Raw genomic sequence first — 17025 nt, forward strand, 5'->3', positions numbered from 1 at the left:
TAATTTGACCTGTTTCTTTTCCTTTTTTAGTGTGGTAGTAGAAATTTTCAAATTACATAAGTGACTCATATGATATTTCTCTTGGGCAGCATGGTTCTAGTTCGTGGAATTTTTTTAATTGCAGGTATCTCCTACATCTGTGAAATTTAAACGGAGAAATAGTGTTTATTATTGCACAAAAGCCTGGAATTAATTATTAAGACTACATAATTCAATCAGAAGAAAAACTTTTATATAATTCATTGCCTTTTCCCATTCTCTGCCCAAACTCTTAAAGGCAGGAGGGTTAATAGTCAGACATAGTCAACTGTTTAGAAAGTAAGAGTTGAAAGAAATCTTGCCGTTTTTTTGACAACATGGATGAACCTTGAAGACATTATGGCCAAGTGAAGTAAGTCAGACAGAGAAAGACAAATACTGACTGATCTCATATATATGTGGAATATGAAAAAACAAACTCATAGAAACAAAGGACAGATTGGTGGTTGCCAGCGACAGAAGGTGGGGGAAAGAGGTAATCGTGATCAAATGTTACAAACTGCCAGTTACAAGATGAATAAGTTCTGGGGATGTAATGGAGAGAATAGTGACTCTAGTTAACTCTAGTTAACTCTAGTTAACAATACTGTATGGTATATTTGAAAGTTGCTAAGAGAGTAGCTTTTAAAAGTTTTCACCACAAAATAAAAACTGTAAATATGTGAAGTGATGGATGTTAACTAACCTTGTTGTAATAATCATTTTGCAATGTATACATATATCAAATCATTACATCATACACCTTAAACTTACACAATGTTATATGTCAATTAAATCTCAATAAGGCTGGAAAAAATAAATAAAAATTTTTTTAATTTTTAAGAAAATAAGAATTAAGTGGGGGAAGGTGAGGAAAGGTAGGTTTTCTCCATCTGATGCATAAAATCTAGGAATGGAATTTTTGATGTATGGCATGGAGCAACGGAAGTGGAGCAAGGTATCGGAGGATGGTCCAGCAGATTATCAAAGGAGATACAGCCCCCAAATAGGAGAGCATCCAACTCACTTCCTTGGCCCAATCAAGTGATGCTATGGACATCCTTGGGACAAAAAAAAAAAGAGATTGAAAACTAACTTTATTCTCTCCTGGTGATGTTTCTTCCCTACACTACCCCTGTCATTGTATGAGCAATTATTGTGTTGTAAGCAGTCAGGGCAGAATTGATGTGAAGAGATCAGGGAAATTTGGCTTAGAGAGTATTTGGGAGAAAATTTTAAGTGAGCCTTATACTCTATTTTTATTTGACTCCCATGTTGGAAGATAAAGTCCTGAAATGAATGACATCTTGTAAAATTCTGGCTCCCAGAGAGACGTGAGCTCATTTTCTGTTATGTGGAATCCCAATAGAGTTGGGACTACGTGGACAGGTTCCTGGTGGTCATCCTCTTCACTTAAAATAGAAATCACCCGATCTCTCCTAACCCATGGTGTCACTTCTTTGCACCCCACCAGCATAGACTGACACTCTGAGAGCAGTCCCTCCCAAGGAAGGACATGATGAGCCTGTTCTCTTTTCAGATAAAGCCCAGTATCAAAAAGGTCTTCTGCGTCTACTGGAAAGGTACAAAGGAGGGTGGCCACTGGTCCACGGAGGGCTGTTTCCTGAAACAAGCAAACAAGACTCACACTATATGCAGTTCCACTCACCTGTCCAGTTTCGCTGTCCTCATGGCCTTCCACAGACAGGTATGATGTAAACATTGAATTCCTCAAGCTAATCCTTTTTGAGGCCCTGCTTAGGGGGCCATAAATGCTATAAGGAAAATTTTTAAAGAGGGCGTGTCTGGAGTGATTGCAGAAGTGTGCTACATTAGATAACATGGTTAGAGGAGAATTAACTATTCAAGCTGAAATCTGAATTTTAAGTCAGTGGGGTTACAATGTGGATGAATCTCAAAAAATCATGCTGTGTGAAAGAGGTTAGACACAAAGGACCACATATTGTAGGATTCCAGTTATATGAAATGTCTAGAATAGGCAAATCCATAGAGACAGAACAAATTGGTGGTTTCTAGGGGCTGGGAGAAGGGGAGAGTAGGGGGTAACTTCTTAATGGGCATGAGGTTTTATTTTGGGGTGATTAAAATGTTTTGGATGTAGAGAGAGGTGGTGGTTGCACAACACTGTGAATGTACTAAAAGTCACTGAATTGTACAGTGTAAAATGGTTAGTTTTATATTATTTGGATTTTACCTCAATGAAAAAGGTTTCAGGGAAGAGCATCCCAAAAAGAGATACATGTATGTGTAAAGGTCCTGAGAGAGAACAAACTTGGTGCGTTCCAGAAATAAATGTGGTTGGAGCAGAGTGAAGGAGAGGGAAGTGGAAAAGTTCAGGTTGGAGAAAAGGGCACAGGGAAAATGCATCAGACTTCAAATGCTATGGTCAGGAGTTTAGATTTCATTCAAATTACAGTGGAAAGGCAATAGAGAATTTGAATCAGGGATGCTGCCTACTTATGTTATTAGAAGAAATCTCTGGCTCCTGGGTCAAAAATGGATGATGGTGCAGCAGGAGTTGACTTGTAGAGAGACGATGGTGGTCAGGATTTGGGTGGCAGCAGCAAAGGTGGTGGGAGAAGTTCAGACTGGACACATATCCTAGATGAGGGGTCAGAGTACTGATGACATAGTCTGGGTGACAGCACACAGGAAGTCCTGCATCCCTCCCCTCTTTGCAGAGATGAAGGTGATCTGCCTATGTTGGGATGCCACATTCCAAGGGGTGGGGGAGTATAATCCCAGAACAGGAAAGCCTGACTGTGAGCTCCTCTCTGCTCGGTCCCAGGAGGAGGATCCCGCACTGACTGTGATCACCTACGTGGGGCTGAGCATCTCTCTGCTGTGCCTCCTCCTGGCAGCCCTCACCTTCCTGCTGTGCAAAGCCATCCAGAACACCAGCAGCTCGCTCCACCTGCAGCTCTCACTCTGCCTCTTCCTGGCCCACCTGCTCTTCCTAACAGCCATCAATAGAACTGAGATCAAGGTACTTATACTGCCCCAAAATACCCCTGCCCTGACTGCAGTGTATGCTGATGAGTTCATGGAGCCATGCTGCATTGGACACCTTAATAAAATAGCCTTGGGCCCCAGAGGGAGGTTGGGGGAGAGGTGCCAAGGTGAGTAGTGCTGCCATTATCAACCAACTTTACCTTCAATGACCTTGGTCTAATACCAAGTGTTCTGAACTCAATGTCAGTATAAAAGAGAGGTTCTGGGGCCATGCTCCACCCTGACAATCCCTCCTGGTGACACCTTCCTCCTTCCCCAGGTGCTGTGTGCCATCATTGCAGGTGCCTTACACTATCTCTACCTGGCCTCCTTCCTCTGGATGCTGCTGGAGGGGCTGCACCTCTTCCTCACTGCACGCAACCTGACGGTGGTCAACCACTCCAGTGTCAACAGGTTCATGAAGAAGCTCATGTTCCCAGTGGGCTACGGAGTCCCGGCTGTGATTGTGGCCATTTCTGCAGCATCCAGGCCTCATCTTTATGGAACACCTGATCAGTGAGCTTGACTCTCACCCTGTGCCATGGACATATTTGAGGGCAGTGTTAATAGTGATGATTGGGATAATCACATCAAATACACTCTACTTTCCCCTTGAGTATAAGGGCTCTAATCTCTTTCCCAGTGAGGCAGGGGAAAATGATGTATAAGGCTCTGGAAGGGGAGAATTTTGCAGTTAGGTCCCAGCTTTATCCCTCCCATAATTTGTGACCTCAAGTCCTTAATTCTCAGTTCCCTCAGTAGTGAAATGGGGATAATGGTCACCTCCATGGTCCCACCTTCAGAATACGTGTGAAAATTCAACAAGACTGTGCCTGTAAAATGTTTAATGTAGCAGTAACACATGGGAGTGAAAAATTAAAACCTTCATTGTCAGCTGACATTTTCAGGAGACACTGGAAAATTATCTGTTAGGAAAAGGTGTCATTTCATATCCATTTCATGTGCTTTCTCTGATCTCTCTTTGTGTCCCTTTTCCCATTTTTCCCAGCTGCTGGCTCCACCTGGACCAGAAATTCATCTGGGCTTTCCTCGGCCCCGTCTGTGCCATTATCTGTGTGAGTGAATATGTAGCTCTGATGTTCCTGACCTAAGAAGCACCAGACATGGGTGCAAGATAGCACAAGGGACATATATTTTCTCGGTTGTATGATTTGATTTTTCCACCTGTTATCAATTCAAACCCATGTGCAGGGAGGTAGGAGCTGTGTACAATTTACAGTGGACATAGTACATCTTAACCTGTATTCTACATGGTCTGTGTCATTCCTGCAGGTGAATTTTGTATTTTTTCTCTTGGTTCTTTGGATTTTGAAAAGAAAACTTTCCTCCCTCAACAGTGAAGTGTCAACCATCCAGAATATAAAGTAAGATGAAGCAAGTGGTATTTTCTAACCCCCTTTTCCTCTACTCACTTCCTACTGGTCCCTCCTACATATCGACACAGACATACACCCCACAACCAGGCTCTAAGGACTAGCAAGACCACTACCATCTTCCACTATCACAATTAATGAGAAGCTGTATTCACTAGAGTACAGACTAAATTTCTGTGACCCACAAAAGGGAGTGAAATAGAAGTTTATTTCATTCTCACGCCACAGACCAGAGGTAAACAGTCCAGGGCTAATGGGAAGCTCTGCTCCACAGAGTGATCCAGGGACTCACGTTCTTTCTATTGTGTTGCCCCACCATCCCCTAGGATGTTGTCTTTCAGTATCCCATATGTAGGGAGGAGTTGACATGGAAGTTGCAAGTTCCACATTTTCTCATATCCCATTGGCTAGACCTTGGTCACATGGTGACACCTAGCTGCAAGGGAGGCTGGGAAATGTAGTCTCTAACAGGGTAGCCATGTGTCCTTGATAAATCTCAAAAAGCGAAGAGATCTAACACTAAACGGAAGAAGAGGAGAATGGAAGAATACAGCTTTGGCCACACAGCACAAGAGGCAATAGGTTCAGGGAGGATTTAGGTTAAAATATATTTTGTATAATACTATTTCAAAAAATTGGGTACTATGAGTATTTCTTTTATTTTTCAGCATCCATCTTAATTTGACATGTAATTTGTTGAGGTTTTCATTGTAATCACAACAATAACACATTTGTTATTTGTTTATTATTTGTCAGAAGTTTTCAAGATATATAAAGTTAAAAGTGAAAGTTGCTTACTCCCTCTTTTCCTGCTACTTTTACCTCCCAGGGAATCCAGGGGTAACAAACTGCATGATATGATATGTCTGATATTTCCCCAGGCCTTTTTCTGTGCATTTTCTGTAGAACAGACAGGCTCACATACAATAGTGTCACTACACAAATTGTTCCTCAACTAGCTTTTCTCACTTAGGTAATATGATATTTTTAAATTAGGAATATATAGATACAAAAGTAGGGTGACCTTACATCTCGGTTTGCCTGGGATGGTTCCAGTTTATGTTCGTTGATGCATTGTAATTATTAACAACACTCCTTTTTCATTGAAACATAGTTGATTTACAATGCTCTGTTAGTTTCAGGTGTACAAAAAAGTGATTCAGTTACACACATATATATGTACATTCTTTTTCAGATTCTTTTCCATTATAGGTTATTACAAGATATTGAATATAGTTCCCCTGAATAGCCCCCATTTTGATCTCAAAAACCTCCCTGTTTGAATAACAAATTATATGACCCCTCCATCTATAAATGATATATATATAGAGAGATAAAGAACTTTATCTTTGCAGTTTTAGAATGCTTTATGTATGTATGGTACTAATTTTGCTCTATATACTGTCCTAAATACTTTACATATGTTAAGGTCTCGTTTAATCTTTGCAGCAACCCTATGAAATAGGACTGTTACAAAGATTAGGGAACTGAGTTACAGAAAAGTAGGGATTCCCTGGTGATGCAGTGGTTAGGACTCAGCGCTTTCACTGCTATGGCCCAGGTTCGATCCCTAGTCAGGGAAATAAGATCTCCCAAGCCATGTGATCAAAAAAAAAAAGAAAAAAAACCACGCCAGACAGTAACTTGCCCAAGGTCACACAGTTAGTTAGTGCTACCTTGGATTTAAACCCAGGCATTCTAGCTCCAGAGTCTTCACCATTAACAACAATGTTGTAGGAGTATTCATGTCCATCATTAACTTTTTTACATTATTGATTACTACTCCTCTCAGGATGCTGACACTCAAAGCAACAGCTCAGGTCTTCATCCTGGGATGCACATGGTGTCTGGGCTTCTTGCAGATGGGCCCAGCTGCCCGTGTCATGGCCTACCTCTTCACCATCATGAACAGCCTTCAGGGTTTCTTCATTTTCTTGGTCTACTGCCTCCTCAGCCAGCAGGTAAACTGTGACGTCTTTCTTTATTGTTTTAAAGTTAAGAAAAATTTGGAGATACATAGTTTAATAAACATTCAAATCCACGTTCTCTAAATTTTCATAGGCACTTGTGAGTAGTGTGTAAACACTCCCTATATTTTCTCTACTGTGAGATGCAATTGATTGTAAGAAACATCAATTTATTAATGGCTTTCAGAAAGTAAATAATTGCTACATCAAGGAAATACCATGTTTTTCTTCAACTTTCCCATGTGTAATAGTCATCTATTGCCGTGTGACAAACAACCTCAAAAATCTCAGTGGCTTAAACACAAATATTTACTTTTCATATTCTGGAGTCTGCAGGTTGACTGGGGTTCAGCTGATCTTGTCTGGGCTCAGCTTGACCTGGTTCCAGGATGAAGATCATGTTCAGGTCTGCTCTTTGTGACCCTGAGGCTTGGGAGAAAGGGGAGCATCTCCCTAACATAAGTTCTTCTTATAACAATGGCAAAATCACAAGAAGGCAAGCTCTACTGAGCAAGGCCATTTCAAGGTGCTTCTGTTTGCATCACCTCCACCAATATTTCATTGGCCAAGTAAGATCCCATGTCCAAGCCCAAAGTCAATGGGATAAAAACACTCCATTCACCACGAAGCTAAGACAGGGTGTAATACTAATACAGAGGAGTGAATAACTGAGATCAATAAAGCAATCTACCACACCCCTTAACACGAATTCTTAAACACATTTCCATGTGATGTATAGCCTCTCTACTAATGTTTAGTAGTTCTATAATGAAATTACATAATAATATAGTTTTTGTAACATTTGATCATGAACATTTTCAAATATACGAAAAAGTTGAAAGAATTATGTAGTGAACATGCACATACCAATCATCTAGATTCTGTAAGTAATGTTGTGCTATGTTTGCTTAATCACATATCTGTCCATATACCTACGCTTCTATTCATCTACCCATCCATCTACATGTACAGCCAAAGAAAACTGTAAGCAACTCTTCTCAGTGGATGTATGCACTTGAGTGAGCACAATGCAAAAGATTTATTTGTACTCTTCCCCCAGTTCATCTCAGTGCTTGAGGCATCTCACAGTGTGAGCCTCCAGTTTTTCAAGATATATATTTTGTATTCAATATGGCTACTAAACACAAGCCAATTCATGTGTCTGCAGCTGAACAAAAGAAACAGTGTGCATCTGACACTTGTGAAATACTGGCTGCTTTGGGCTTGTTGAGATAAATCTCTAAGATTGTTCCTTACTAAGGGGTGCTCAGGGGTAATGTGAACTGCATGCTGGCTCTAGAATTGAACCCTAGGCAAGATGCTACCGTGCTGTATACTACTGAACCATGTTGACATACTTCTACTTAGATTTAGTTAAGTTATACTCATCTATAGAACGAGATACTATGCAACTATTAAATATAATGTAAAAGACTGAAACCCCAGTGAAACTTGGATCCACATGATCCAGGCCAGGAGGTGCAACGGCCAAATAAAGATATTCCAGCAGCCAGAAGAAATACAAAATCACTCAAGTTCTTTATTTGTACTTCTCAAATACCGTGAAGAAGACACATAGTCCAGCTGAGCTTTGTTGAGCTTGGCCACTAAGATTTTGGGGTCGTGTGTTACTGCAGCAAAACATGTCCTGACTGATACTCTTTCTTTCCTGATACTCTTCTTCTTCCTCCTCCCTCCTTCTCCTCCTCTTCCTCTTCTCTCTCTCTCGTGCGCTCCTTCCTCTCTCCCTCTTTTCCTCACTCTGCATCTACACGCCCAAAGAACCAAACTAGGAAAGGAAGAACAGCTCCTCTGAGGATAAGAGAGAGGAAGAAACTGAGCTGACAGAGCAAACACTCCCGAGAGAACAAAGGATGAGCATAGGCATAGACCATTCAAATGTTAATTTTTGTCTGGGCACAAGAATATTTTAGGACTGGAAGGTTATTCAAAATATATTAGTGAATATATGTGGAATCTAAAATATGATACAAACAAACTTATTTACAAAACTGAAACAGACTCACAGACATAGAAAAAAAAAAAACATTTTTACCAAAAGGGAAAGGAGGGGGAGGGAGGGATAAGTTAGGAGTTTGGGATCAGCAGACACAAACTATCATATATAAAATAGATAAACAATGAGGACCTACTGTATAGCACAGGGAACTATATTCAATATCTTGTAATAAACCATAATGGAAAAAAATATGTAAAAGAATATATACATATGTATGTATAAATGAATCACTTTGCTATACACCAGAAACTAACACAACATTGTAAATCAAATATACATCAATAAAATAAATAATTAAAAAAATTTTTTTTATATATTAGTGAAAGAGTAAGTTTCAAAACATTGCTCCAGAAGGGTTCTATTTTGTTTATATAACATATATAAATATTCATTGCTTATGCTATGTTATATATTTATTTACTTGTGGGTAATGGTGTATATGGGAAAACACCACTTATTCTCAAGCAATTTTGCCACCCCCAGGGAAGACATTTATCAATGTCTGGGGACACTTTTGATTGTCACAACTAGGGGAAAGGGTACTACTGACAACTAGTTGGTAGAGGCCAGAGTTATTGCTAAACATCCTACGGTGCATAGGATAGTCCCCACTACAAAGGATGATCCAACTCAAAATGTCAGTAGTGCCAAAGTTGGAAACCTTGGTGTAGCAAATGTTGTTGATGGCTCTCTCATATCACCTTGGCATTATATTCTACATGCCCAGGGTTGCATATTGTAAACACCTGTGACTCTGTGCCTGTGGGCTTCTTACTGCCCACAGGACATGCCTGCTTTACACACAGGGCATGCCTGCTTTACACACAGGGCAAGCTGGTGGTGCCAGAGAGTAATGGCCCTTGAGAGCAGCCATCAACCAATGACTGATGGGAGCTGGTAAATAGATACCCCAGCTCCCTTGTCCCTGAGGTGGGATGACTCTGAGGTGTGTCCTCTGTTGTCTCCAGAGCCCCCAAGTGACACGGAACCCCAGATGTCCACAGTGGAAAGGATTATGCATCCTTTACTAGCTGCCTTCCCTTCCCAATCTCACTTCCCCACTGATCTACTGGTGTTTCCTGGGATCACCCCTTAAATGAACTCTTTGCACTTGAACCCTTGTCTCAGGGTCTGCCTCTGGGGGACCCCAAACCAAGACACATGGAAGGATACCACCAAAACATGATCAGTGAGTTTTCGCTAGATTGAGGAACTATGTGTGACTTCTATTTTCTTCCTTTGTGTATGCTTTTTTTTTTTTTTTTTTTGCGGTACGAGGGCCTCTCACTCTTGTGGCCTCTCCCGTTGCGGAGCACAGGCTCCAGACGCGCAGGCTCAGCAGCCATGGCTCACGGGCCCAGCCGCTCCGCGGCATGTGGGATCTTCCCGGACCGGGGCACAAACCCGTGTCCCCTGCATCGGCAGGTGGACTCTCAACCACTGCGCCACCAGGGAAGCCCTGTATATGCATATTTTGTTGAGTTTCTATAACAAATGAAAAAATTATTGTGATAAAGTATATATAACAAAATTTATCATTTTAACCATGCTTAAGTGTACAGATCAGTGGCATTAAATACATTCACATTGTCATGCAATGATCACCACCATCCATTCTAGAACATCTTGATCATCCCAAACTGTACCCCTTAAACAATAATGCCCCATTCTCCCCTGCCAAGCCCCTGGTAACCAGTATTCTACTTTGTCTCAATTAATTTGACTATTATAAGGATCTCATTCATGTGGAATCATACAATATATGTCCTTTTGTGTCTGGCTCATATATTTCACTCAGTGTAATGTCTTCAAGGTTCACCCATGTTATAGCATGTGTCAGAATTTTATTCCTTTTTAAGGAATAAATAACATTCCATTGTATGCATATACCACATTTTGTAGGAAAAGTTTTTCATAATGTCTCTATCGTCTTTCTAACTCACTGACTTTTCTCTTCTCCATTGTTAACAAAAACAATCCTAGCATTTCCTTTGATGTTCCAGGTCCGAAAGTGGTTTGGCGAGATCATCAAATCTAAATCTGAGCCTGAGACTCATACACTTTCCAGCAGGCTTGGTCCTGACTCAAAACCCAGTGAGGTAAGAAGACTTGTGACTTATTCTAATGTTTTACCCCTTGACACCCTGAACTTCCTCTCCATGTCTTAGTACAAACTCCCTTTCTTGCAGGGTATGGAGAAGAGTTCTTTTCCTGATGACTTGGTTTGCATTCCTCATTCCCATCGTATTGTTTCTCAGTGACTCTTCCTTGCCCACTAACAGGGCTTAGGCTGGCTGTTCTATATATTCCTGTCATTTAAAGTATGGGTAAAACATCACCAGCACCACTACCATCTAATGTAGAATCCTTTAGTGGGAGATTTACAATCATAGACATAGCAGAGTGGTCATCATCCCCTGAAATCTCACTGTCTAAAGAGAGGTGGACTTGAGCCCCATGGAGTTAGTGGATACCACAGAAAGGATCCAGGAGAGGAACCCCACCCCAGATGCTCCACATACCTATAGAGGAGGAGTGCATGTGATAATGGGACCTTCCTGGGAGAGGAAATGGTCCTGTTAGAAAGTGAACCTCTCTGGAACTTGGTTGCTGGTTTTTGTCTGTTTTTCCATTGAGCTAACTCAGGACCAATGCACCAAGGAATAAGCTCCCAGTACTATCTGAGACTTCTCTCCACAGTTGTCCCCTAATTGCTCTTTTAGAAAAATGAGAGAATATACTTGTAAGAAACCATGTCACTAGATGAGCCAAATGGGCTCCAAAGCTCAAAATCCATAAAAATTCTCCCAATCTCATTTGGTTTTATGCCTTCCATGTACATGCCTACCACATCTGCTAGCCAAAGAGCCTTAGAATATGTTATTTTTAAGCTAAACAAAACTGAGAAATTTCTGATACATTGTCTTCTACATTTCTTGAGAAAATATGGGATTTTCTTCAGCCATGGAAATATTGAGGTCATTGAAGAAACATCTATTCCTTATTGGAGGGAGGGAAAGGGAATTCATTCTAAATCTTTCCAAAAGAACCAAGAAGAAAATGGAACCATTTTTAGGACAAAAGTTTTAGGACAGTCACGTCAGCTGATTGGAAAAATTTTTTATATATATTAAGCTTAATCATTCTCAATAAGAGTAAAATTGTGGTAGGTGCTAACCATTGGTTGTGACCTTCGAAACGTTTCCCAGATAATCCAAAATAATAAAGCTGCCAACACTCCAGCTACTGGTTTCCCACAATGAATAATAAAGCTTTATTATTATTTATTATTATTATTATTATTGCTTAACATTGTGGAAATTGAATGAGTATATCTTTTAAAAGGGAATTATATATCATATGTTTATATATGATATATTATATATTTATAATATATTTTATATGTAGCTGCATTTAAGAAATACATTTGCTTTAATTAAAAGAATTTCTGAAGCTTTTATTTTTTTATGCACAGAGTATGAGTAAAAAGGTAACAAAACACTCTGTCTTTTACAGACAAATTTGATCTTGGGTTAACTTTCTAGCTCTGTTCCCCAGACATTTGATAACATTGGAAGGTCAGCTGTATAACCAGGGAATACTGTTTATGGGAAAAGTCATATGCTTGACTGGGCGGGAAATTCTGTGAATGAACCATAAATACCAGGAAGGAAGGCATAGATTTGGACTTCCTGCATACAGTGACTCTTATAACTGAGTCAGGAATTCCTATCCTCATGGGCTGCTATACGAGATATTTGTTCCTCTGTGGGGCCTGAGGCATCTAAACCAAGCTGGAGCTTGTTGGGGGCAAAGAGAGTATTTGTTGAGTTCTACAATGTGTAAGACACTATGGTAGGCAGTGGACATACAAAAAACAATAAGACCAACACAGTACCTGCCTTCAAGGAGCTTAGAGTCTAGCCTTTCTTTATGGACAACATCCAGGGGGCTGAAATTCTAGAGTAGGATACTATATCCAAACTTTTTTTCAAAAAAAGAATTCTTCAACCTGGATTTTTGAGAGGTCCTCCCACTGTAAGCTAAAGAATGCCACACCTTTCCTAGGATTCCAAAATGCTAGGATATCATGCCATCACTGCCTGCTGGATGAAGCTTTCTGGCTTTAACCCACTCCTGCTGTTTCTTTCTATTTTGTTGTCATTCGTTTGTTTGTTTGTTTGTTTTATCCTTACATCTACCTTTAATCTAAACATTTTGCGGGGGGGGGGCATGTTTTCCAGGACAAGTGAAAATACTAAAACTAGAACATTCAGCTCCTCATGGAAAGTCATACATGTGGATCTGGTTGGCATCATAAAGAATGAAGGTGGGGACAAGGAGAATCATTATACATGTCATTCCTGGAGAGGAAGTGCTTAACCTTTACTTCCTGAAGTGTTTGTTCTGCATAATGGGCTCTCAATAAATGTGTATTCAATTGGATTTCTCTTCACTGATGTGTTCAATCAATGCTTGTTCCTGGATACACAAATCATGACCATTGCAAATATTCCCTGGACTTTTTGTAAATAAAGAAGCCCTTTTCAAGGCCTTTTTTCAGGTTCTTACTCTCTCTCATCCTAAACTATGAGTTTAAACTAAATGAGTTTAAACTCATTTAGTCCCTCAAACCATCAGCTTCTTCCAAACCATCATCTTTACCTCCTCTCTTATCCAGGCTAAATCTCGTGATCAACCATGTCAGATGATTCTCTCCCATGCTTTCAACACCATTGCTTCCTCATTCTGATTCTATACTTAGCTGGGAAAACCCAAATCCAGGACTGATCCAATCATGGCAGGCACTGTGGATTGTCTACTTAGCAGCCATCACCACCATTACATGTTCCTTATTGACAGAAGCTTGATTGTTTTCATATTTGGGACAGCACTGTACCTGGGTCCAGAGGTCAATTGAGATTGGTCTCAGCCCAGTGATTCTCAATTGGAGGTGATTTATCCCCACCATTAGGGACATTTGGCAATGTCTAGAGACATTTTTGGTTGTCATGACTGGGGCAAGAGGGAATGCTACTGACACCTAAGTGACAGATGCCAGGGATGCTGTTAAATATCCTATAATACACAAGACAGCCCCCACATATACAACAAAGAACTGTCCATCCCTAAATATCAGTAGTGCTGAGGTTGAGAAACCCTGGTATAAACTAACCATAGTGATCTTATTCTTATTTGCTAGCAAATGGTTTGGGATGGGCATTTGGATCAATTCTAGCCACTGAGATATAAGAAACACCTACTGGAACATATATTCTCTCCTTGATAAAAACAAATACAAATTCAAGAAGAGCTTGCCGATTACTTCCTATTTTTAGCTGCTATCATATAATAATATGAGGCTTGGAGAGAAGATATCATGGAAATACTAAGGGTGGAAGAGTGAAAAGACAGAAATAATCTGGGCTTTTATGACACTGTTGTGTTGCTGAACCAACCCTTGAACTTTTTCATATGTAAGACAAATAAACTTTTTTTTTATTAGTTTCTGCTTTATAACAAAGTGAATCAGTCATACATATACATCTGTTCCCACATCCCTTCCCTCATGCATCTCCCTCCCTCCCACCCTCCCCATCCCACCAAAAAAATGTCATGAATAAACTCCTTTTGTTAAGCCAGTTGGGTCAGGTTATCTGTTACTCGCAGTCCAAAGCATCCTTCCTTATGAACCAACGACGTCTCTTCTCTGCTCTCCATCAAGGCAGTGAGCTCTCAGAATCACTCAGCTAGGAGCCAAAACAAATGTGTGTTTTCTGGTCTAAACAAGACCTTCCAGGCTACCTGGAGCTCACTCTTCCTATCCCTGATCAACTTCCCCACATGGGGAGTTCTAGTTTTTCAGTTCTTTCCTCAATCTGCATCCCCTTTCTCTATATAAGTTAGAAGACTTTGTCTCCTACTTCACAGAGAAAATAAACACCAGCTTATGAAAACTCCCTAAACTTTCTGACATCCCTTACAATTATACATACATCCACACTCATCCTTGATTCCTTCCCCCACTGATTCTCATCATCTCCTCCATTCTTCCACAATGGCAGAGAGGGTCCCTCTTCTTGTTTGAAACTAACCTCCACCGCTGTGCTTTGGATCTTGTCTCCTCCTGCCTCTTTGGGGACCTTTCTCCAGTGATTATCTCCTCTCTCTCCTGAGTCTTCCATCTCTCTCACATCCTCACATTCCTCAGTGGCATTTAAATATGCTAAAGATGGATGAGTGGGACTTCCCTGGTGGTCCAGTGATTAAGAATCCATCTTCCAATGCAGGGGACACAGGTTCGATCCCTGGTCGGGGAACTGAGATCCCACATGCCGCGGGGCAACTAAGCCCACACGTGCAGCTACTGAGCCTGCGTACTCTGGAGCCCATGTACCACAACTAGAGAGCTTGCATGCTACAACTACTGAGACTGCACACTCTAGAGCCTGCACACCACAACTAGAGAGAAGAGCCTGTGCAGCAACAAAGAGCCCATGCACCACAATGAAAGATCCTGCATGCCACAACTAAGACCCAACACAGCCAAATAAATAAATAAATAGATAGATAGATAGATAAATAAATAAATAAATACCTTAAAAAATGGATGAGCAAACTTTTTCTGTAAAGGGCCAGATATCTTAGACTTTTCAGGCTAGATATAGTGATAGATAGATAGATGATAGATAGATAGATAGATAGATAGACAGGTGATAGATAGACAGAAATAAATACATTTGTGTGACATGTGTGTAAAGGGATATGTGTGTATATCACTTTAGAAATACAAAAACCTTCTCTAGCTCACTGGCCATACAAAAACAGGCTTCAGGAAGGATTTGAGACCCACACACATAATGCTATAGTTTGCTGGCCCCCATGATAAAGAAAGAGAGATGGCAGATTCTAGGGAAATGGCCATCTGCACACATCTCAGTTCCCCTCCACTCTCTACCTTAATATATCTGCCTCTTTGAACCAAAAGTCTGCTGGGACCCATGACAGCTGGGTGGGCATGAGAGTGATATCTCTGGGGGGAATCCCCAAAGGGAAATCTGGGGTTGAAATGTCTCCCCTATGCACTAGGTGGAAAGTTCCAAGGTAAGCTGAAGAATGCTCTGGGTGGAAATCAGGCACAGTTCATCCTATGAAGAGTCTGACCCACCACGGTCCACAGACATCCTGGGATAAGGTCAGCATCACTCCTGTGTGTGTGTGTCTGATCCATCTGGCTCCCAAGGACTCCAAAAGGAGCTCTGCTCCTGAATCTAGGAGAAAGCAAGGAGATTGGGGAGCAAGGAGGCACCCCTGCACACCTCCCTAGTGCACACATAGACCCCCTGCAGTGAAGAATCCATCTCATTTCATCACTTAGGAAACTGTCACCACTTAGAGTTCTCAGCCCCCACATCTGAGCCCCAAAGAAAAATGACAGCCCGTGAGAGGCCCCCAACAGCCAAAAAGAGGATGGTCCAACATAATTGTCACCCAGGAAAATCGAGCTGCTGGAGTAGACAGACAACAACTTTAAACAAGAAGAATGCAAGGAGGTTCAAGTACAGCACCAAAACATTCTATGGAACTATGGAACCAAATAAAAAGGGAATAAATAAAAAGATGAATTTTACTGGATGAATTAAAGAAGAGGATGATCACTGTTAAGAGCCAAATTAGTGGGTTAGAAGACCATGTGGAAGAAATATTTCAAAAAAAAAAAAACAGAACAAAAAAAAAGCCAAAAGATGAAAATCATGAACGAAAACGATCAGTCTTGGAGACCCAGGAGATCTACTATGGGAATAATTGAGGGTAGAGGTTGGAAGAGTAGGGAGGAAGTATGTTCAGGTCTCTTCCACCCCAGAAGTTCCCCCTGCTACAATAAGCATTCTATCTACTTCTCTTCATAGCCAAAATTCTAGAAAAGTTGTTTACACCCTGCTGTCCCCACTTCCTCCCACCCTTCACTGCTCAGCCCACTGCAGTCTGATTTCTGCTTCCAACACACCCAAGAATGACTCAATGTCTCAAATGCTTCCTCAGTGCTAAGTTCACTGATGGCTTCTCAGACTTTTCTAACTTGACCTTTGGGTCACATTTTGCTCTGTTGGTCTTCCTTTCTTCTCTTTTTTGACAATCAAGTATTTTTAGGTATTTTTTCCAGCTTTATTGAGATATAATTAACAAACAAAATTTGTATATATTTAAGGTGTACACCGTGATGATTTTATCTACGTATGCATTATCCCCTTTCCTTCTTGAAGCATTCTCTTCTCCTGGCTTCTCTAACACCACACTATCCTCCTATAAGTGTGGTCAACTCATCCCAGTTTGCCCTGGACTTTCCCAGATTTGACACTAAAAGTCCTGCATCCCAGAAACCCCTCCATCCCAGGAAAACCAGAATCATACTGCAATCTCATCTTCTCCTGTCCCATAGTGTCTTAGTTTGGGCTCCCCCAGGAGCAAATTCTGAAACAAGGATTCTAATGCAAGTAGTTTATTTTGGAGGTGATCCCGGTGAACACCAGCAGGGTTGCAAAGAAGTGAATCAGGGGAAGAAAGGAAGCCAATACAAGATGGGAGCTTAATCCCAGCAGGGACCTCTGGGCAA

At 40.9% G+C, this 17025-nt stretch overlaps 1 protein-coding gene across 1 annotated transcript in view; it reads left to right on the forward strand.

Annotated features, from left to right (window-relative positions):
• The window catches only part of ADGRE3 (adhesion G protein-coupled receptor E3), a gene marked incomplete at both ends in the record, with an annotated part of 39356 nt that overhangs the window by 20638 nt on the left and 1693 nt on the right, over positions 1-17025 (forward strand). Inside the window, 7 exons of the mRNA XM_079701496.1 lie at positions 1559-1726; positions 2828-3025; positions 3311-3546; positions 4040-4106; positions 4324-4415; positions 6217-6385; positions 10415-10510. Coding sequence (XP_079557622.1) covers positions 1559-1726; positions 2828-3025; positions 3311-3546; positions 4040-4106; positions 4324-4415; positions 6217-6385; positions 10415-10510 — 1026 coding nt within the window. The remainder of the gene's footprint in view (positions 1-1558; positions 1727-2827; positions 3026-3310; positions 3547-4039; positions 4107-4323; positions 4416-6216; positions 6386-10414; positions 10511-17025) is intronic.

The sequence above is a fragment of the Hyperoodon ampullatus genome (genome assembly GCF_949752795.1).
Source record: "Hyperoodon ampullatus genome assembly, chromosome: 4".
Classification (NCBI taxonomy): Eukaryota; Metazoa; Chordata; class Mammalia; order Artiodactyla; family Ziphiidae; genus Hyperoodon; species Hyperoodon ampullatus.